At 43.4% G+C, this 22,808-nt stretch overlaps 1 protein-coding gene across 1 annotated transcript in view; it reads right to left on the bottom strand.

The window, feature by feature from the left end:
* The window catches only part of brf1b (BRF1 general transcription factor IIIB subunit b), a 122,063-nt gene that overhangs the window by 18,793 nt on the left and 80,462 nt on the right, over window positions 1-22,808 (bottom strand). The window contains exons 13-16 of the mRNA XM_084151534.1: window positions 15,429-15,490; window positions 14,996-15,077; window positions 14,321-14,373; window positions 12,552-12,835 (exon numbers count right to left, since the gene is read on the bottom strand). Of these exons, the coding sequence (XP_084007660.1) occupies window positions 12,552-12,835; window positions 14,321-14,373; window positions 14,996-15,077; window positions 15,429-15,490 (481 nt within the window). The remainder of the gene's footprint in view (window positions 1-12,551; window positions 12,836-14,320; window positions 14,374-14,995; window positions 15,078-15,428; window positions 15,491-22,808) is intronic.

Here is a 22,808-nt window from a genome sequence, read left to right on the forward strand (position 1 = left end):
CCCTTGGGCGCTGAGTTGACACTGTGTGAGGCCGATGCAGAGTGATACCCATTCTGTCGGGGGTGGTGACATGTGACCGGGGCCACGCGGTGAGTTGCTGACGGCCTTGCAGTCTGGGGGCCCTCTGGTTTGGCCTGGTGTGTGTGCGTATGTGTCTTGGGTCTGGCTGTCTGTCTGTCTGTCTCTGTTTTTGTGTACCTTTCCCATTTCATGTGCATGCTTTCACGTCTGTATGTGTGTGCTCAAGAATGTGTGTGTGAGATGGGTGTGTGGGAGCAAGGTGGATGTGAGCATTGCATATGTGTTGAAGGTGTTGTTGTGAGGGGGTGAATTGTGTGTGAGCAAGTGTGTGATGAGGGGGATTGGGGTGGAAGGCTGCCGAGGGGTCTGGGGGTGTGTGAGCATTGGTCTGATGGAGGGTGAGGGTGCAATGCTGCTGTCGAGGGTTCTAGAATGTGTGTGAATATGTGTAAGCATTGTATATGTGATCAGGATGTGGCTGTGAGGGGTGTGAGCGATCGGAAGGTGTGGTCACGAGACAGTTAAGATATATGCGTTTGGGTTTAAGTGTGTGTGAATGACATTCGGAGCCTAGGGGTGGATTTTGGACGTGGGTGTGGATTTTGACGATGAAGTAGGCTATGTGGCATTAGCTGACAGTGGCTGACTGTAGTGGAGTGAGAGACACAATGGAACCGCTCACTGAAGCCCCCACAGGGGCTGAAACTTCACAGTGTGGCACGAGACACACAGCTGTCAGACACTCCCCTCCCACCCTCCCTCCCCAAGCACAAGTCAAAGAGTCTAGGGGGCAGGGGTCAAAAACTCTCACTTTAGTGTTGGGGTCAATTCCAATCTATGTACATTCCAGTCATTTCAGGAATAGCCCCATTTCACTGAACGGTTGCAAGCCTGAAAAGCAATGACTGTCATAAAATGCCAAAAGTGAGCTATTGTGTGCCATATTTGTTGCTCTGAATGCATAGAAAAATGCTATAATATATAATAATTTATAAGTAATAAATAATTGTTATATACACTACCAGTCAAAAGTTTGGACACACCTACAGTGGCTTGCGAAAGTATTCACCCCCCTTGGCATTTTTCCTATTTTGTTGCCTTAAAACCTGGAATTAAAATAGATTTTTGGGGGGTTTGTATCATTTTATTTACACAACATGCCTACCACTTTGAAGATGCAAAATATTTTTTATTGTGAAACAAACAAGAAATAAGACAAAAAAACAGAAGCGTGCAAACTATTCACCCCCCCAAAGTCAATACTTTGTAGAGCCATCTTTTGCAGCAATTACAGCTGCAAGTCTCTTGGGGTGTGTCTCTATAAGCTTGGCACATCTAGCCACTGGGATTTTTGCCCATTCTTCAAGACAAAACTGCTCCAGCTCCTTCAAGTTGGATGGGTTCCGCTGGTGTACAGCAATCTTTAAGTCATACCACAGATTCTCAATTGGATTGAGGTCTGGGCTTTATAGGCCATTCCAAGACATTTAAATGTTTCCCCTTTAACCACTCGAGTGTTGCTTTAGCAGTATGCTTAGGGTCATTGTCCTGCTGGAAGGTGAACCTCCATCCCAGTCTCAAATCTCTGGAAGACTGAAACAGGTTTCCCTCAAGAATTTCCCTGTATTTAGCGCCATCCATCATTCCTTCAATTCTGACCAGTTTCCCAGTCCCTGCCACCACCATGCTTCACAATGGGGATGGTGTTCTCGGGGTGATGAGAGGTGTTGGGTTTGCGACAGACATAGTGTTTTCCTTGATGGCCAAAAAGCTCAATTTTAGTCTAATCTGACCAGAGTATCTTCTTCCATATGTTTGGGGAGTCTCCCACATGGCTTTTGGCGAACACCAAACGTGTCAATGTTTCTGATATTTTTTTAGAACCCAACCCTGAGCTGTACTTCTCCACAACTTTGTCCCTGACCTGTTTGGAGAGCTCCTTGGTCTTCATGGTGCCGCTTGCTTGGTGGTGCCCCTTGCTTAGTGGTGTTGCAGACTCTGGGGCCTTTCAGAACAGGTGTATATATACTGAGATCATGTGACAGATCATGTGACACTTAGATTGCACACAGGTGGACTTTATTTAACTAATTATGTGACTTCTGAAGGTAATTGGTTGCACCATATCTTATTTAGGGGCTTCATAGCAAAAGGGGTCAATACATATGCACACACCACTTTCCCGTTATTTATTGTTTAGAATTTTTTTAAACAAGTAATTCTTTTCATTTCACTTCACCAATTTGGACTATTTTGTATGTCCATTACATGAAATCCAAATAAAAATCAATTTAAACTACAGGTTGTAATGCAACAAAATAGGAAATACGCCATTCAAGGGTTTTTCTTTATTTTTACTATTTTCTACATTGTAGAATAACAGTGAAGACATCAAAACTATAAAATAACACATATGGAATCATGTAGTAACCAAAAAAGTGTTAAAAAATCAAATAGCCACCATTTGCCTTGATGACAGCTTTGCACACTGGATATATTTTGCTTTCTTCTGAGTCTAGTTTATAGCAGAAACGTCTCGCTCACTAACTAGCATCTAACTCTGTAGCTTTCTATACACTCTTAGAAAAAAAGGTGCTATCTAGAACTTAAAAGGGTTCTTCGGCTGTCCCCATAGGATAACCCTTTGAAGAACCCCTTTTGCTTCCAGGTAGAACCCTTTTGGATTCCATGTAAAACCCTTTCCACTGAGGGTTCTACCTGGAACCAAAAAGGGTTCTCCTATAGACCCCTTTCCAGTACATGACACACTGACGACATGCACAGATGCGCGCGACTCTTGGCGGCAGTAAGAAAGCCATCGCCATCTGCTCCCATCCAACATCTAGATTTAAGCTAAACAAAATAACTTTTTAGGGTTCTCATAGGCTTACAATGATGTTTTGATTCTTGCTTGAACAGTCACTAAGATTATATTTGGTTGTGATCTTTGCAAAATAACTATTTTGGATGCAGCAGTTGTTAACTAGAATGGTAACACTCATTGATATAGGCTGTAGCAAAAGCTAGCCAAAGAGACATTTTACTGGTTGAAGTGTTTTTTAAGCATAATGCAGTTGATTTGCAATGATGACACAAACATTATATTAAGCAGGACATTCATGGGCTAATGGAACAAAAATATTCATTGATTTAATTTGACCATGGGAAAAAAGATACTACATACATTAAATTGAGCCTCGACTTTCATTTCATGTCATATTTCAAACCAGGATTTAGGCACATCTTTTGAGGGAAAAGGGGGAGATGGGACCACTCGTGTGAAACAGGGGTCACACAAAAGGGGAAAGGAATCTTCCAGAGGGCAGGCTTTCATGGATGAGTGGAATTGGCTGGCATAGAGACAGCGCCCAAATGTGCCCAAATGCCCGCCCTGTGCACCGCAGGTGCCCTCTCAGCCTTTAGTCAGATGGTCAATGCAAGCTCTAATGAAGCAAGTACACCAAAGACATATCTGCCAGATAATTCTATCATTAATTCCCAGGCTTCTCCAAGCTCCTCCTTGTATCCCCCCTCTGAGATGAGGGGCTAGGGAGGGTTGGATGGGTGTTCCCATCTGCTTAAAATATGTACTTTATTTGTACTGATATTTTCTTAGAGTTATGTCCGTCTGAGATGTGGGTCGGTTAGGGTATTACCAGTGATGTAAAGTACTTAAGTAAACATACTTTAAAGTACTACTTAAGTCGTTTTTTGGGGTATCTGTACTTTACTTTACTATTTTTGACTACTTTTACTTCACTACATTCCTTAAGAAAATATTGTATTTTTTACTCCATACATTTTCCCTGACACCCAAAAGTACTCGTTACATTTTGAATGTTTAGCAGCACAGGAAAATGGTCCATAAAACGCACTTAATAACAGAACACTTACCCTGGTCATCCCTACTGCCTCTGATCTGGCAGACTCATTAAACACACATGCTTCGTTTGTAAATTATGTCTAAATGTTTGAGTCTGCCCCTGGCTATACGTCAATTTAAAAAATAAGAAAATGGTGCCGTCTGGTTTGCTTAATATAAGGAATTTGAAATGATTTATACTTTTACGTTTTATACTTAAGTACATTTTAGCGATTACATTTACTTTTGATACTTAAGTATATTTAAAATCAAATACTTTTAGACTTTTACTGAAGTTGTAATTTACTGGGTGACTTTCACTTTTACTTTAGTCATTTTCTATTAAGGTATCTTTACTGTTACTCAAGTATGACAATTGGGTACTTTTTCCACCACTGGGTATTACCAAGATTCAGGCTTTCAAATTAAGGCTTTGTAAGTCACTTTCTAAGGCTTTACTAGTCAAAGTAACATAAGTAACACAAGTACTGTCTTCTTTGAACACAACCAAATCTGGGCTCAGATCAATAATGGCAACATGGAAACTTCATCACAGTTATCAATGAGAGAGGTACATATTAGAGGGCTTTGCAGCAAGCATTTAAATGACAGCCATTGGACTTGACTGTAAAATGTGTGGTGGTGCTATTAGAATGTCCCTCCCCTCCATTGGCTCAGAGCGAGAGCTTTTTCCAGGCAGGCCCATATGTCACCACGTCAATAATGCTTGTCAATTCAATCTGACAGCGGGGGAAGGGAAGTCATATTTCACTGGAGCCAATATCGCACAGCAGATGTGTGGATATAAATATATATGAAAGGAGTGTGCACTCGAGCATACCACAGTGGGTGGTGGTAGTAGCAGTGATCACCCACAATGTGACTAGCCTAGGACTGGTCCTTGCTGTCCAGCTGGTGTGGGTACCAGCATGAAGGGGCCACACCCTGATTATTTTCCCCCATTGCCTTCCTGCAGAGGGGTGAGCACAGATGGAAGACGAATATTGCCAGGTCCCTTACTATCTGGTGGGTGGAGGCAAACGCCCTTTGGGGCGTGGGCCCGATGGGCTAGCATGAGAGTCGGAGCTCCACCGCTGTGTCCGAGCGACTGGAGAAACGCTCATACGGCACGGGCAGTCGGAGCCAATATGTAGAGCTCTGGCTAAAGCCACCTCGTGCGAGGCAGAGGGGAAGCAGACGGCCAGGGACAGCCCGGAGGATAGTGCTGTAGGCTGGAGGAGGAAGCGAGGCCTTCTGTCATGTTCCAGCACACTGCTGCTTTCACACTCCAGTATCAGCACTGAAGAGCGAGGTTACGGAGGCTAACATGTTTTCAGGGGGGGCTGGCTCAGAGAACATGAAGCCATCCCTTTCCCCAAGGACAAAGCCATTAAAGATGTAGCACAACTTCTCCAATCCAAGAGCCGATGCGGGCTACCCAGGAAGAATACAGATGCAATCCGACCAGGGGCCGTGAGTTTGCATCAGCAGTTTCTCCCCCGCACACGTGACTTCACCCCCTCTGGCTGACCAGCGGGCCTTATCACACTTCCTGCAGACACACTCTGGAGGGCACGGAGAGTCTCGGGGATAGGAATGAGATGGGGAATCCTCGGAATGGAGGTAGAAAGGAGTGATGATTATCTGATGCTACCGCTGAGAAGGTCAGCAGGGGGGAGAGATTTAGTTACCCTCCCCCACACTGTATCTCACTGTTGTGACGGCATTCTCCCCCATCTCTTCACGCCCAATTTCACAGTTGGTATTCTCCTACTGTAAATGGGACTGTCTGTGGGTGGCTTTATTCCCCCCCTCTCCAACACACACAGACACACTCCCCCTCTACATTTTTCTAACTCTCACACATAGTATTGTGAACAGACTGCTTGGTGGATCAGGTCAGGTTTGTTGTCCACTAGGGAACTGTTCACCATGCCCTCCCCCGCAAAACATTGATCATCTGAGATTGATTTTTATTTTGTATTATTGTCACATACACCAGATAAGTGCAGTGAAATATGTTGTTTTACAGGGTCATGATCATGGAAGATTTAATGACCACTGCGACTACACTGCCAGTCAGTAATATCAAATGGCTGTTCTTGAATTGCATTTAGTCTCATGTTCTCATTCTATACAGAAATCTCCATTCCTAACAAAACAACAGGTGGAGTTTTATTATTATCCTGCGCTGATTATTTACTCTCAGTGGTCAGAATGCCTGTTCAGCCCAGGCCTCTCTAGTAAGACTACAGCTGAGAGCTGTGCCCATGGCAACCCGGTGAGTGGGAGGGAGTTCCCACGGAGACAGCTTGAGACACAAGAAATGTCTGCATCACCTTCCCTCGATGCAGAGAAGCAGATGGAGACAGAGGGCCGGCACGGAAATGTGTGTGGCTCACAATAGATAGATTCGCAGCACCAAGGCTCCGTGATTTATCTTCGCCCGTTGCCCTGAGCAGTTTAACCTCTGAGTCTATAAGGATTCATGACTTCCCTCAAATGGTTAACAACCTGGTTGCTGTTGTGAATAATTGTTGTTGTGAAAGGGAATTAATGTAATTTACCATTGGTAAATAAGAGAAAACGTACCAAATGTAATAATGATTATATTGCCTATCACATTAACAAATGTAGCCAATTGAATGGCTGATTGTCTACGATATAAAGAGTACACACTAATAAATGAATTAAAACATAATAAACATGAATTAATTAATAAACATTAACTAATGCACACCATACATAAGGTGAAAAAGCAATTTCCTTCATACGTCCTACATAAGTGTTAACATTTAGCATGGAAGGCTAAATTGACAGCTAAAATCATAATAGGCTTACATCCACTGAAGTAGCATTCCCTCAAAAAGCTCCTAGCCAATGAGATTGTCTGGTCTAAGCCACCTTTGCCACATTGGGCGCTTCCCAAATAACACCATATTCCCTACATAGTGCACTACTTTTGACCAGAGCCCTATCAGTACCATAGGGGTACCATTACCCATTCATACCAGGCGGTGTCTGAGGAAAGCCTAAAGAAATTGCCAAAGACTCCATCCACCCCAGTCATGGACTGTTCTCTCTGCTACCGTCCAGCAGACGGTACCAGAGCATCAGGTCTCAGACCATCAGGCTCCGAGACAGCTTCTACCCCCAAGCAATAAGACTGTTGAACAGATAAACAATGGCTGTCCACCCTCACCCACGGACTATCTGCACTGACTCTATGTACACCAACAGGTCTCTACCCACACATTCACATACACCGACACTGACACGCTTGCACACACACTTTGCTGCTATTATTATTATTATTATTATAATTATAATTATTTATTTATTTGTATTATCTATCCTGCTACCAATCACGTTTTGACCCCTGCTTACATGTACATATCTACCTCTACTCCAGTATCCCTGCACATTGAAATGATGGTATTGACCCTGTATTACATTCTCATATTGTATCGTTTTTTAAACTTTATATTATTTCATCTTACTTGTAGCTCAGTTGGTAGAGCATGGCGCTTGCAACGCCAGAGTTGTGGGTTCGATTCCCACGGGGGGTCAGTATGAAAAATGTATGCACTCTGGATGTATGTCGCTCTGGATAAGAGTGTCTGCTAAATGACTAAAATGTAATATTCAATACTGCATTGTTGGGAAAGAGCTTGCAAGTAAGCGTCTGACTGTTCTGTTTTACACCTGCTGTATCCTTTGCACTTTGATTTGAGTTGGGACACAGCCATTGTTCCTAACAGCAGGAAATGGCTTTTGAGCTCAAACATCAAGGTGCCCTCCAGACTGCCTGACCACAAGCTACAGATAAATCACTGCCCTCAATAGTGTGGAACAATAGTGGGTGAGCCATCTACGACCACCATCCTGATTCACTTTACAGAGAGGTCAGATGTCAGTGCAGCAGAAGAAAGTTCCTTTGAGAAGGACTTTCACTCGACCATCGGTCTCCACTGCTAATCTTTAAGAGAAGACTTTGATTAGCTGCTGTTCCACACAATGGCACAGACGGACATGAGGTGCCAGTGGGGGAGACGGTGACTGTCTGGCTAAGATTCTTCCACACACAAGTAAGTGGCTGCCCCTGACAAGAGAGGCACTGGGAGAGTGGAGCGTGGGCAGGGATTTACTGACATAAGAAATGCATCTGCGAGCTTCAGCCATCCCTCAGACTGTTTGACAACAGAAAGAATGCGAGGCGTTCCGGAAAATACATCTCAGGAAAAGAGCTCTCTGGTGCATTACGCAGACCAAACATTACCCAGTCTGCTATGTGATCTGTATAGTCCATGGGAAAGAAAAGAAAGCCCACAAAACCAGACATCCAGGTCCTGTTCTTCACACATGCCACTCTGCAAGCTTTGGGTGGAGAGAGGGTGCCTTCCCTCCGCTCCCCACAGGCATGGCTCAGGGAGACACCGAGAGGCCAGATCCTGCCCTCTGGGGAAATCATCTGTCAACAACTCCAGTGTTTACCAATGCAGGGATATTGGGGATGTGGCACGGCATGACAGAGATGCTGTGGCGTGTTGACGAATCAATCTGTCGGTTGGGGGCTGTGCTCGAGGGTATGGAAGGGGGTGGTGGTCTAGGGAAGCCTACCAGGGGGTCTGGCTGTATGGTGCACCATTCACACACAGACACAGCACATTCCACGCCCGGGTGCCTCCATACCAGGTCCCCTCAGCAGCAACCGGATGGGCATCTGAGGGCCTTGGCATGACCCAGAGCATATGTGTCATTTGTTGGTCTGCAGAGGTAGCCTTTCGCACGGGTGCTGGGAGTGGGTTAGCAGGCAAAGGGGGAGGGGGAGTCACAGCAGAGGGAAAAGTAGCAGCCGGATGGAAATTATGACATTTCAAGAGGAAATTGGAGATAGTTTGAGGGGGAGAAGGCGAGAGGCAATCTCTCAGAGACGAACCCTGCAAAACACATCAGGGTGCCCCAGATCCTGGACTGCTATTTCTGGCTAGCGTGAGATGAGACACCCTGTTCTTCTTGCGCCAAACTTTGCCCTTTGCTAGGTCGATAAAGACACAAACAAACATTATTGTATCGAAAGCTAGTCAGGAGCAAAAAAGTATTCGGGAGGCTGGAATTACGAGCCCTTTCAAACGCAGAACAGCAGCTCTGTGTGTCTGCTCAAGTTTGCTGCTGTGTCACTGGTCCCGAATACTACCAGTAAAACAAAGATCATATCAAGGTTACGTAGAGGGTACGGTTGAGAGGCTCCTGTGGGACTCCCTGAAAAGAGATCAGCACACAGACATTTCTGCCACCGTTCGTTACGATTTACACTTAAAACAACCAGCCTTGACTAGTCAGGAATTGCAGCTTTTATAAAGAGAAGGGGATTGGGCGGGAGGGGGGAGTTGATGAGGGACAAAGAACTACAGGGTAATTAGTTTTGCCCATTCTGGAAGAGTGCTTTTCCATCTTTGTTAGTTTGGTGGGCGCGGAGGGGGCTTTCGTCTGGCAGCTGGTGGAGGACTTGTAGTGAAGGGGAGGGGTGAGACTTCACATGATCTGTGGCTGTGGGAAAGTTTCAGTGTTCAGAGTGTGTCTGCATGCGAGACAGAAAATGAAGTCTCTGCTCTGACCATGGATAGCTGAGAAAGTTCAAACTCGGACAGTTAGCTCCAGTTCTGTCTGTGAGAAAAGAGTGTCATCTCTGTAATGGGGGAAATAGATGTTTAATTACTGTATTGGACTGACTCTGCTGTTGTGTTTGTTGATGTCTCTGTTGATGTGTGCTGTGCATCTTGCCGGGCCATAACAGCAGATGACAACTACTTCTCAATACATTTTCCTGGTTCAATACAAATGAGATGAAAAAACATGCATCAGAGACCGTTTCAACTTTGTGTCTAAGAAAGTATTTCAATTCAGTGACAAGGTTTTCAGCTCTGAGTGGGGGAGGCTAGGATGATATGATCAACAACACCAGCTGTGCGTCATCCCAGGCGAAGGAGTGTGGAGGGGGGGGGGGGGGGGGGGCTATGTGTAAGTGCAGCGGCGCACTAACCAACAGGATGACAGCCAACAATGGTTTACTGTCAGGCTTCCTTCTCCCTTTCCACTCTAGCCTCTAGGGGCTTTTAAAACACAACGCACGCTCTGAGGTGCCAGGTTAAACGGCCAGATCCAAGAGCAGGCTAAGCCACCTGAATCCCACGAGCTCGACTCGCACCGCGGTTCCTCATACAAATGGGAGGAAGGAATAACTTTAAAGAGAGCAATCTTGCCTCCGACTAACGTAAGATGCATCACAATGACAAGCACTGAGCATTTTATGTGACAACAAACTTAAATGTGTTGTGCGGTGATACCAAGTCGCATACCAAGTGCTAGCTTTCAAACATTCAAGAGAAACACTCATAGAAAGACACTCTGTTCCCTCGGTCTCAGATATCTGGCTGTGATTCAATACTAAATGCTTTGATAAAGTTGAGGGAGCATAAAAAATGCACACATTCTTTTTTTTATTCAATGAGGAAAGACGTAGGAAACAAAAACAAAACGTAGCCGTTTCTCACTGATGGGAATAGAAGGTGCTTTATGCACAAAAGTGAGGCAGGCATACCTTATATTTCAGGCTGCTGGGCCAAGCTAGACAAACCCTGGCCAGCTAAAATGCACACAGGGAAACTAATCCTACCCCCCTCTCATTATCCCAATAGACAGAGTTCCAGCCGCTTTCCCATACTCCAGCAGGAGGCTCAGATCCGCTGCTGTAGCACTGGACCTAAAACTCGAGTTCATTGTCAGATTTGTTCCAAGTCGTCTTCTTCCCACCTCCCCCCACGTAAGCTGGCCACATACTGAGAACCGGTGTTCTGTTTGGTTGAAGCCCAGAGCCTCAGCAACTTCAAGGTTGCAGTGATGGGACACAAGTACATTAATCAACGAGACTGCAAGGCTTTGTGCTCAAACAATAGGAGAAGAGGTGCAACCTTAAATATGATGAATGAAAGGCTGGACCCTACTTAGTTGAAACATGATTTCTAGGTCTTCAACATTCATAAAAATCCCTACTGTAAAGTTTGTATCTAATTCATTAACACACTGAATAGCCAGAAGTGACACGATTCCATCAAATGAGCTCTACTTCCATGAACACATAATATTCATAACTGATTACAGTCAATCCATTGTTAAGGGGGAGAAAATTGAATATAAACCCAGCATCTGTCTTCTGATGAAGAAACGAGGCCTGAAGGGATAGCTACAATCAGATGGAGTTGACCAGAGACTAGATAGTACCGACCCCGGCACCTGAGCCTGCTGAAGGGGGGGTAGGGTAGGTGATGGGGGCTTTGTCATTCTACCAGCTGTCTACTCATCAGCTCTCCAACAGTGCCTCACATCTCATTTTCATTACCAATTCAGAATTCATTACCAAGATGTTAATTATCATTAATGTGGCCGTGGCATGATCGAGAAATGATTGGCAAAATGAGAAATGGTCTGCCGCGGCGTGTCAGTAGCAGAAGTCGTGATCTCATGCTCCGCGTTCATTACAAGGACATTTGGAGTCCAACTGGAGGATTAATTGGAGAGAGGGGCGAAGACGGACACCTCAGACATGACGTCCTGAGGGCAAGATTGGCTCGTCTTCGGCAAACCAGCCTAGGGATCAGAAAGTGGGTGAGTGGTAGTGGGCGACTGAGGAGGGTGTAAGATTTTAACACCTCCAGAGGCAATGGGGGACCTTTACGCCACAATTGGTGCCTATTATTGGTGGTAAAAAGGGCCAGGTTCCTGTGGTTATGTGAAAGTGTTCCCATGTTGTCAGGAAATTATAAAAATGGCTTGTTGAATAGCCTGTATGTTTAATGACTCGATAAGATACAGGTATCATAAGCAACATTAGCTTTGTTGTATTTTATATCCCAGAAGTGCTTCTCAGAGCCCAGCTATTGGGTTATTTTCCAACCATAAGGACTTTTCGCAATCTTAACATTTGTATGTCACTCCAATTCCCTCTCTGTCGATGCCTAATCCTGACCTTAGCATTTCACTACTGTACCTTCTCCTATATAGTGAGGCCAATCCTCAGACATGAATAACATTCATTCCTCACATACGTGACTTCTTCCACTTAAAGGGATACTTTGTGATTTTGGCAGATTCTGGCACTTCCCCAGAGTCAGATGAACTCAATGATACCATTTGTATGTCTCTGCATCTAGTATGAAGGAAGTTAGAGGTAGTTTCGCGAGCCAATGCTAACTAGCATTGGCACAATGGCTGGAAGTCTATGGTAACAGCTTGTTAGCAATTGCTCTAACACTAGTTAGCAACTTCCTTCAAACTGCACGCAGAGACATAAAAATGGTATCCACAAGTTCATCTGACTATGGGAAAGTAGATAAAGGGCTTCATTGCCAAAATCCCAAAGTATCCCTTTAAAAAATAAAACCTGCAGACCTACTAATGAGAACAGAATTAGCTCACCCAAAGCTAATTCTCCCGTGTGGCTCAGTTGGTAGAGCATGGTACTTGCAACGCCAGGGTTGTAGGTTCGATTCCCACAGGAATAAGCGTGTCTACTAAAATAAGCGTGTCTACTAAAATGTAAATGTTAGTCACACTCATCCATATGTGAAGGCTAGCTTACATCTAACAGTTCTAGTTTAAATCCCCTTACCTCTTGCCCATGATGCTGGCGGTGGTGGCCAGGCCCATGTTGGTCTTGTTGGGCTGCTTCTTGCGGCGGGTCAGCCTCTTCCGCCCAGGGGGGCCACTGGGTGGCTCTTCGGTGGAGGTTGGCCGGGCGGGGCTGCTGTTGCCGCTGCCAACCTTGCTGTTAAGGTCACGCAGCACGTCGTAGTTGATCTTGCTGGAGATCTTCTTCTGCTCCAGCATCTTCTCGATGGCCTCGCCCGCCGTACTGGCACGGATGGGCTCCCGCTTCTTGGACGTTTTCTTGGGCTGCAAGGGGAAGAGAGAGTTGAGAAGATCTGGGGTGTGTTCATTAGTGCACACCATAGTAAACCGTAGCAAAATGTTTCGCAACGGAAACAAGCGTTTCTTATTGGACAAGTTCAGGTTAGTCCCTCCCCCTTTCTGCCATTTGCTTACGTTTGGTTCCTAGTGAATACCCCCCTGATATGTTGGGAGGAATTTAGGGGACCGAAACATTGGTTGAATGAGATCCATTAGATTGTTGGAAGCATCAAGATTACCTTTATTATTCTTTTTATTTAGGGAGGAATTTGGGGGACATAATAATGCCATGCAGATATACTGTACATACTACTATATCAGATATTATAGATGTATAGAGCGGCATTCTCTAATCTGGGCCTGTAGACTTTTGTTCCAGCCCAGCAACCAGTAGCTCTCCAAGACCAGAGTTGGAGAACTCAGCTGTAGGGCATTGCAAGCCATGGGACACTTAAGTTGAGAGTTACGTGCACAGATTGATATATTGATATTAGTGATAATGTATCAAATGGTAAAATCATTAAAAAGAATCACTGTTGATAGTAATAACAACAGTAGCTAGTTAAGTGTTGTATTAAGTCATGGACGATACACCCTTTCCTTTGGGGTCGGGAAGTATGATGTCACCCTAAAAAAGTCTGATTATCGAGATGACAGAAGCTCAGTAGGCCCTGGAACCTTTCCATGCCTCTCGGTCGGCCGTGACTCACAAGTGATCTCCGAAAGACCCTGGTTGTGTCCCAAATGGCACCCTAATGTAGTGCACTACTTTCGAACAGGGCCTACAGGGCTCCGGTCAAAAGTAGTGCACTATATAGGAAATAGGGTGCCATTTGGGACGCAAGCCCTGTTTGTCATACAGAACGGTGTATCAGCACAGGGAAAACCCCCACTGCCTTGACCACAATGAGACCCCGACTACTGTGGACCTTGAGCCCCTCCTCCGTAGGGTGCCTCTAGACGCTGATCTTGGGTCAGTTTTACATTTTCTCTAGTAATGGTTAAGGTTAATATTGGGGGAGGGGAAGCTGATCCTATATCTGTACCTAAGGGTAACTTCACCCCTGAGCATCTGGAATAGGTATCAGGGCCTCTCTGCACCTCATTAGGCAGTCTGCTACTCTGCTGCCGTACGGCTAATCCAGCCCGGGTTGAATGCGGGCGGATGTGGAGATGGCGAGACAGGTTAGCGCAGGGTTAGCGCTCCCCTGCCACAGTAGTCATATTCATATAGTCTCTGGAGCCTCTGCATTGAAACCGAAGAGCAGAGCAGAGCTGATTCGGCTCAAACTGAAAATATGTGCCAGCTCTAGACACACAGCTGTTCTGTGTCAGAGGAAGGGCCACCTCTACACACACACCGATTCTTGAGCACACACACTGCTGAAAAAGCATGCACATGAAACGAACGCACATAAAACACAGACAGACAGAGACAGACACACACACCATCACCCTTCGATTCCTCACCTTCTCCTTGTAGGTCCCCTGCTCTTTCTCTTTAGCTATCCTCTCCTCCTTTTCTAAAAAAAAACAAGAACAAAACAACTAAATATATATCCCTCTACAATAGACAGTAAGGAATGATTAGGTCATGATGTATAGACAATAGTATAGTATAGGTAATTACTGTATTCTGGTACTGATAGAAATAGAATACTTAGCTACAGCTATATTTCAGAGGGAATAGAAGATGCGTCCCAAAATGTCACCCTATTCCCTATATAGTGCACTTATTTTGACCAGCACCTTATTGGAGGTAGTACACTATAAAGGGAATAGGCTGTAATTTGGGACACATCCTTTTTCGTTGGCCCTAGCTATTAAGCTACTTACAGCAATATAACAGCCCAATAAATCCCAATGGTTCAACTGGGCGAGGGTGAATTAACATAGATAAATATATTGAAGGGAAGTATAAGTACTTAAAAGCTCAACAAAGAGGTTTATGACCATGATGACAGCAAAAACTCTTTAACAAAAACAAAAAAATATATATTTTTGACCATTGAGGATTGGGAACAATTGGTTCGTTACAGAGCTGGCTAATATGAAAACCTGTCGGGAACTGCATCGTAACATGATGGATCAATATGAATATGTGAATTTTGAATAGGGCATGAGAGGTTTTGTCTGTTCGCTCACCTTTCTGCTCCCTCAGATATTCCTCATTCTGCTTCATCCACAGATCCGTCTTAACTCTCACTTCTTTGTCGTTGAGGATATACTGCAAGAAGGAAGGGGGAAGTAAGGGTTTTAGTAAGGTGCTACAAGGGTAAAGTGTTAGGGTAGGTGGCAGGTAGCCTAGTGGTTAGAGTTTTGTGCCAGTAATTGAAACGTTGCTAGTTTGAATCCCTGAGCAGACAAGGTTAAAAATGTGTTGATGTGCCCTTGAGCAAGGCACTTAATCCTAATTACTCCAGGGTCGTCGTTGACAATGGCTGGCCGTGACCCCATTCTCTGGGGGAATTGGAATATGCAAAAATAAAATATCTCATGTAAGGGACTTAAAGAAAAAGCATTATGATTTGTGCTAAAAGTATTCTTATCTCAAAAGCACTTAAGAGGAAGCACATACCCTCTCAATTTCTTTATCGTCGATGCCGTCCAGGTCCAATTCACCGCTCTCTGACTTGCCATCTGAGAAGAGAGACAGAGAACAACACATTTACCAGTCTAATAACAACACTTGCCTTCACATTTTATGGAAGATAGGGCTCTGTTTAATGTTTTATCAAGGGTTGCATTCCAAATGGCACCATATCCCCAATATAGTACACTAGTTTTGACCATAAGGCTCTGGTCAAAAGTAGTGCACTATATAGGGAATAGGGTGGTATTTGGGATGCACACAAAGCCTCTGGTTTTTCCCTTTTTAATAAAGAGGGCACAGGTTTTTTTCGTTTATTTGACAGGGACTTGATTTCCATGTTTCCAGGGGGACAGGGGGAAGGGGCAAAAGGCTTGATTATCTGATAATGATTTTCCCATTTTCTTTTGGTGCCCTCGGAACCTTGCACGCCTTCAGGCGTTACTCTGTGATTACTGCGCAGACAGGTAATTCATTGGAGAGGGAGGCCATTTTGAAACAGAGAGATAATCTTCTCCGCCTCGCTGGAGTCCGGAGTGTTCAGAGTCTCTGAGACAATGAGATGCTACGCTGTTTAGTATTTACCCAAGTTGCATCAATAATGTATGCGGACCCCGGGCAGCCTTCGTGGTATACTGTAATTGTCGTAACAGGCTTAGCGGTGAGAGCTGAGAGGATTTTGTTTAATTTGGAGAGATTTTGGAATTGTCTTCCACTGCAATGTGTGTTTTGTATTAATCTCCAGCACCCATTATAATGTTGCATATTTAGGCAGATTTAAGGGAAATACATAGAGAGCTTGGTATAATGACTTGACACCATTACATATTAATATTGTGTGATGCAGTTTATCAATATGCTCACGTTTATCAGTAGCTTAACATGGGTTAAAGATGGATATCTGAGTCTGAGATGATTTGGGCAAATTCAGAAAATGGGGGATATTGATTTACATGGGGTTTTGGTCTGAAAATTAAAAAGTGTGGATTGCAGACACTCCTTGTCCAAATACTTATTTTCAGGTAAGGAAACAAATATCAAAATATCACCCTTCTTCAACTGTGAAATTGCATTTGGAGCAGATTAAATGGCAAATTCTTATTTCAACAAGCTAAGAAGTATTGAATATCAAAGTGCCTATATCCCTCTATGAATAGTTAAAGTCCAAAGGTAGAACTGAGGAAAAAAATTATAGAAAGTTGACTTGTGGCATAAGAGATCTGACCTCTACTTAGCGAAAGAGAATAACAATCTCAAAACTGATATAGTAGAAATACTCTCCATACAGTCCACATACTCTTTACATAGAAGGACTGTGTGACCAGGACACCACTATAACCAACAACACAAATAGGCCTACCTAAATAAGAATCTAAATAAGAATCTCCTGTCCCCATAGTTAATTTCACCTCACTAAACTGTAAGCAACGGTTTTGACAACAGAGCAACTTTCAAAACCAGCAACGCACAATCTCATTTGACCCCTCTTTCCCATATTTTTCAAACTCTTCCAACTGCTTCCATTTCTAAAATAAGAGGCATCATCCCTGACATTCTTATCCCAGGATCTCTTTCCTCCTTTTCTGAAACTCTCCTGACTTCAAAGACTTCTCTAGTGTGATAAAGACAAGGTTTTCTGGATCATTAAGAGCTATGAAAATAACGAGACTGGGATAGTTTAACAGCTTAGCGCAATATCTACTAATAGGGACCTATGGCGATGTTCTTAAGCAGGTTCGGTAAATGTTGAATGTCGTAATGGTAGACTTAGGGAGATGACATCATCATAAACACTGGGGCAACTTCTTGGTTTAGAAGCTCTTTTTGGGACCAGCCATGGCAGTCTACGCAGATTTGATCACTTAAATTCTGTCGTTGATCACTAAATAATTAAGTCTTCACAACCAGAAAACCAGTTTACAACCAGAATAATATGTTATTTAGATGTGGGCCTATAAGGTATAAGACACCTTCTTCACTACATAAGTAGCCACATAGCACAGATCTTCATTGATAGCTTTGCAACAGAAAAAGGCAAACAGAAACGAGCATTCAAAAGAGCGAGCCGTGTGTGCCAAGCTGCCAAGAAGATCAAGGGAATGCCAGAGAACGGGGTTGGTGGAAACCCATCACGAGAAATAGCAGCCTAGATATGGGTCACAATCTGTCAGCCATCTTAGTGCCTTCATTATGCTGTCATTTGGGGGGTTTGGATGGGACGCTACAACGACTGATACGGGATGTCGTACTGTGATGAAAATAGCAGTTGTGGGGGATAGAGAGAGAAAGAAAGAAAGAAAGAAAGAGAGACTGAGTGTGTGTGTGTGTGTGTGAGAGAGAGCGAGAGAGCGAGAGAAAGAGAGAGAGAGAGCGAGAGAGAGAGATTAATTTACAGATCTGGGGATTATCTATCCAAGTGTCACTGTGAATTTCAATCCAAATGACACAGCAATATGGAGTCTCTTTCTTGGTGACAGATCTAGTCACAGGCAGCTACCATCTTTGGACTGTGCTTCCATGTAGAATGGCAACAAAGCTGCCATACCTCAGACTCTCTAATGTTCTGTATGTTCAATCAATTCCATTGTGTATTCCATTCAATTAAATTATTTTCAATTAACTTCCAATTCAATAGAGAGAGAGAGAGAGAGAGAGAGAGAGAGAGAGAGAGAGAGAGAGAGAGAGAGAGAGAGAGAGAGAGAGAGAGAGAGAGAGAGAGAGACCCACCGACAGACATGAAAAGAGAAGTGCAAGGGGAGTGCAATAAAAAGCAGAGCAGAGCAAGATTGTTTCCAGCATATATTTCCAGCATATTGGCAGGGGTAAGATTGGAGTTGGGGCTGCCAGTAAGTGTTAGCCACAAATGCACACAGGCACAGACATCCCTGCATGTTCAAGGGTCACCCTGGTGTCAACAACAAGGCAGGACAGGGCTGCACAGACACAGGGCTATGAAGTGTGCTGACAGGAATACTGTATGTGTGTGTGTGTGTGTGTGTGTGTGTGTGTGTGTGTGTGTGTGTGTGTGTGTGTGTGTGTGTGTGTGTGTGTGTGTGTGTGTGTGTGTGTGTGTGTGTGTGTGTGTGTGTGTGTGTGGATTGCTTTCTCAGAGTGAGGAGTCAATATGGAACTGATATTTCCAATATTCGAACATTGATGGTGAGAAAGTTCCAAAGGGTAAAGACTTGGATTTAATAGCGAGAACCAGGTTACCGAGATTTACCGCCCAAACCCACTCCCGTTTCCTGGGATAACTAACTGTTAGAAACCGGTAAATTTGTATAAACTTGTATTTATTCAGGGTAGCCCAACTGAGACCAGGGTCTCTTTCCCAATGGTGCCCTGAGTACAATTTTTTTCTCACAAACAGTAAGAAACATTTACATTACAAATAAAACAAGAAGAATACAAATAACCACAAGGCACAACCTCAACACCACAATTTCAACAAATAAATCACTACAATCAATCGAAACAACTGCAATTAATTAATTCAAAACCAGAGTCCTAAACTGCCCTAGTGGCACCAGGGAATCAAGATGCAAGACATTTTGTAGGTTATTTCAACATTGGGGGGAACTAAAACTAAAGGAGGATTTACCTAAATTGGTTGAGACCAGAGGGACCTCAAGAGCTAACCAATCCTGCGAGCGAGTTTGGGAGCTCATTCTTTTATACGTTAGCAACAAAGTTATACGTTAGCAACAAAGCTAGGTAAATTGGAATCTTGTGTAGAAGTGATCTACGGGACTTTAAAGAGGACCAGCCAACCTTTTGATACAGGATGCAGTGGTGAGTTTTAAAACTGTCACCTGTGATAAAGCGAAGGGCAGTATGGTAGACGGCATCCAAAGGTTTAAGAGTAGTGGCTCATGCAATCTGATAAATGGTGTGACCATAGTCAAGAACTAGCAGGAAAGTTGACTGTACGATCTGCTTCCTGCTATTTAGGGAGAGCCAAGATCTATTTCTAAAAAAGAAGCCTACTTTGAATCTTAGCTTTTTAACTAGCTCATCCATATATTTTTTAAACATGAATTCTTTGTCAATCCAAATACCCAGATATTTATAGGCAGGAACCCGATCGATGGGAGAACCATCCTATGAATAAATATGTAGTTCATCTGAAACTTTTTTGCGAGAATTAGAGAACCACATATATTTAGTCTTACCCGCATTAAGTACACGTTTTAAACAAACCAGGGCTTTCTGTAAGGCAACAAAGTCACATTGCAGCGCTAACATAGCCTGGGCAATGGCATACATAACAGTGTCGTCTGCATACAGATGAATATTACAAGTTTTAACAGATAGACCAATATTATTTATATAAATAGTAGAGAACAGGTCCCAATACCAACCCATGCGGTACACCTTTTGTAATATCTAAGAAACTAGACTTGACACCATCAGAACTCACGCATTGTGTCCTATCTGACAGATAATTCTCAAACCAGTTGCAAGAAGCCTGATCCAAGCCTATTTCAGTCAGCCTTTGAATGAGAATGTAATAATCAACAGTGTCCAAGGCCTTGGAAAGATTTTTATGATCTAAGCAATTTAACACATCATCTAAAACAAGCATAGCAGCTGAAATGGTGCTATGTTCAGGTCTAAAACCAGATTGGTGCACATTAAGAATAGAGTGAGAAGTAAAAACGTTCTTAGCTGACAGTTGGCCAGGGATTCTAAAACTTTGGAAAGACAAGATAATTTGAGGATTGGATGGTAGTTATCTAAGTCAGAAGGACCTCCTCCTTTATGTAGGGGGAGGGCATGTGCTGCTTTCCAGATTTTAGGGATAACAACAGAAACAATTGTCAAGTAAAAAATATAGGTCAATGGTTCTGCAATAAGTGGTGCAGAGAGCTGCAGTAAGAAGGGATTAAGTGAGTCAGCCCATATGGATTTTTTTAAACATCAATCTTTAGCAAAGCACTTAGTTCATCATAGACATCAAATGGTTGAAATGAAAATAAAGTATGTGAGTGTGTTAGAGCATCATTCTTTACAATCTGTTCTGAGGTGACTAGAGGACTCTCTAGTAGAATGATATTAATTTTCAGAGATTATCCTTTCAAATAGGTTGCCAGCTGAAGCAAAATGGTTATTAAAAGCACTACACATTTCCATTTTGTCTAGTATGGGACCAGAGGCTGTCAAACCCTGCTGGGGCAAGAAGGGGTGGAGTTTTGATTCAAATCAGTCAGTCTAGCCTTAGCCAAAACTAAATGTATTTCCTGTAATTTCAGACAGTTTATGCATGAACCAAGGATTAGATCTGTTTTTCACCCTTAGCATTTTGTGCGGCGCATGTTTATCTGCAACTGAGTTAAACAGGGAAATAAAACAATTAAGGGCCTGATCCGAGTCAGTGAAAGTTGACACAACCCAACAGTCACTCAACTTTAGCTCAGACAAAAAAAAAAATCTAATTAAAATTCCAAAAATGTCTCTTTGTAATAATGCATGAGTGAGATTTAGGTAGCTTAACATCTCTTATGCAGGCAACAGGACAATGGTCACTGAGCTCATATATCCCATTGGCTGTAAACTCATGAGGGGTATTTCTTAGAATAATATCTAAGAGAGTAGATTTTTCAGGGTGTTGGTTTAGTTATCAGCTGAGTTAGATTTAGCTCAGTACAAATATCTTTCAGCCCATCAGATACTGGAATCAACCAATCCAGATTAAGATCACCCACTATTCATAATTTGCATTTAGCATAGTTAGACAGCAAGTCATACAATTTGTTAAGGGCACAAATTATAATACATTATTTCTATGAACAGCATGATGTGAAATGGAACTGTTCAATGATATGTGATGTCTAAATCTGGCTTCTCTATGACCTTCTCTGCTATATTATCTGCATGATCAGTCATCAACGCTCAGGGTGGGGACAGACAGCACATCTCAGTATGGAATGTAGTTCACAATGCATGTATCATCTCATCAGCTGATAGCTTTTCTTCTTGTGACAGGTACATTTGCTGCAGCATAGCCTATGCTACAATAATATTAGGACTAATATATTTGAATCCAATTTTTATTATTGTAGCTGCAGAGTTTTAAAACAGCCTATCACTGTTTCTTTAAATCAGTGCATCCAAAATAGATAACACTGTTCAAGATTGATATATATACAGTGACTTGACTTTTTCCACATTTTGTTACGTTACAGCCTTATTCTAAAATGTATTTATTTTTTTCCTCATCAATCTACACACAATACCCCATAATGACAAAGCAAAAACAGGTTGTTAGAACATTTTGCTAAAAAAAATAAAAAAATTCCTGAAATATACAATTTACATAAGTATTCAGACCCTTTACTCAGTACTTTGTTGAAGCACCTTTGGCAGCGATTACAGCATAGATTCTTCTTGGGTATGTCACGATCGTTGAGAGACGGGTCAGACCAAGGTGCAGCGTGGTATGCGAACATGTTTATTAAACTGGATAACCACTCGACAAAAACAAAATAAAGGCAACGTAACGTGACACTCACTATGGCTAAAACACATACAAGCCAAACAAGAGTACGAACAAGATCCCACAACCCAGGCAGGAAAACTGGCTGCCTAAGTATGATCCCCAATCAGAGACAACGAGCGACAGCTGCCTCTGATTAGGAATCATACCCGGCCAAACATAGAAGTATAACAACTAGACTCTAAACAAAGATATACAACAACATAGAACTAAACATGCACACCCTGACCAAACTAACTAGAATTCTAGAGGTCAGGGCGTGACAGGGTATGACACTATAAGCTTGGCACACCTGTATTTGGGGAGTTTCTCCTGTTCTTCTCTGCAGATCCTCTCAAACTCTGTCAGGTTGGATGGGGAACTTTGATGCACAGCTATTTTCAGGTCTCTCCAGAGATGTTCGATCGGGTTCAAGTCCGGGCTCTGGCTGGGCCACTGAAGGACATTCAGAGAGGTGTCCCGAAGCCACTCCTGCATTGTCTTGGCTGTGTGCTTAGGGTCGTTGTCCTGTTGGAAGGTGAACCTTCACCCCAGTCTGAGGACCTGAGCACTCTGGAGCAGGTTTTCATCAAGGATATCACTGTACTTTGCTCATGTTCAGCTTTGCCTTGATCCTGAATAGTCTCCCAGTCCCTGCCGCTGAAAAACATCCCCACAGCATGATGCTGCCACCACCATGCATCACCGTAGGGATAGTGCCAGGTTTCCTCCAGATGTGACGCTTGGCATTCAGGCCAAAGAGTTCAATCTTGGATTCATCAGACCAGAGAATCTTGTTTCTCATGGTCTGAGATTCTTTAGGTGACTTTTGGCAAACTTCAAGCGGGCTGTCATGTGCCTTTTACTGAGGAGTGGATTCCGTCTGGCCACTC

Source organism: Coregonus lavaretus (assembly GCF_964263955.1).
Source record: "Coregonus lavaretus genome assembly, chromosome: 33".
NCBI classification, from domain to species: domain Eukaryota; kingdom Metazoa; phylum Chordata; class Actinopteri; order Salmoniformes; family Salmonidae; genus Coregonus; species Coregonus lavaretus.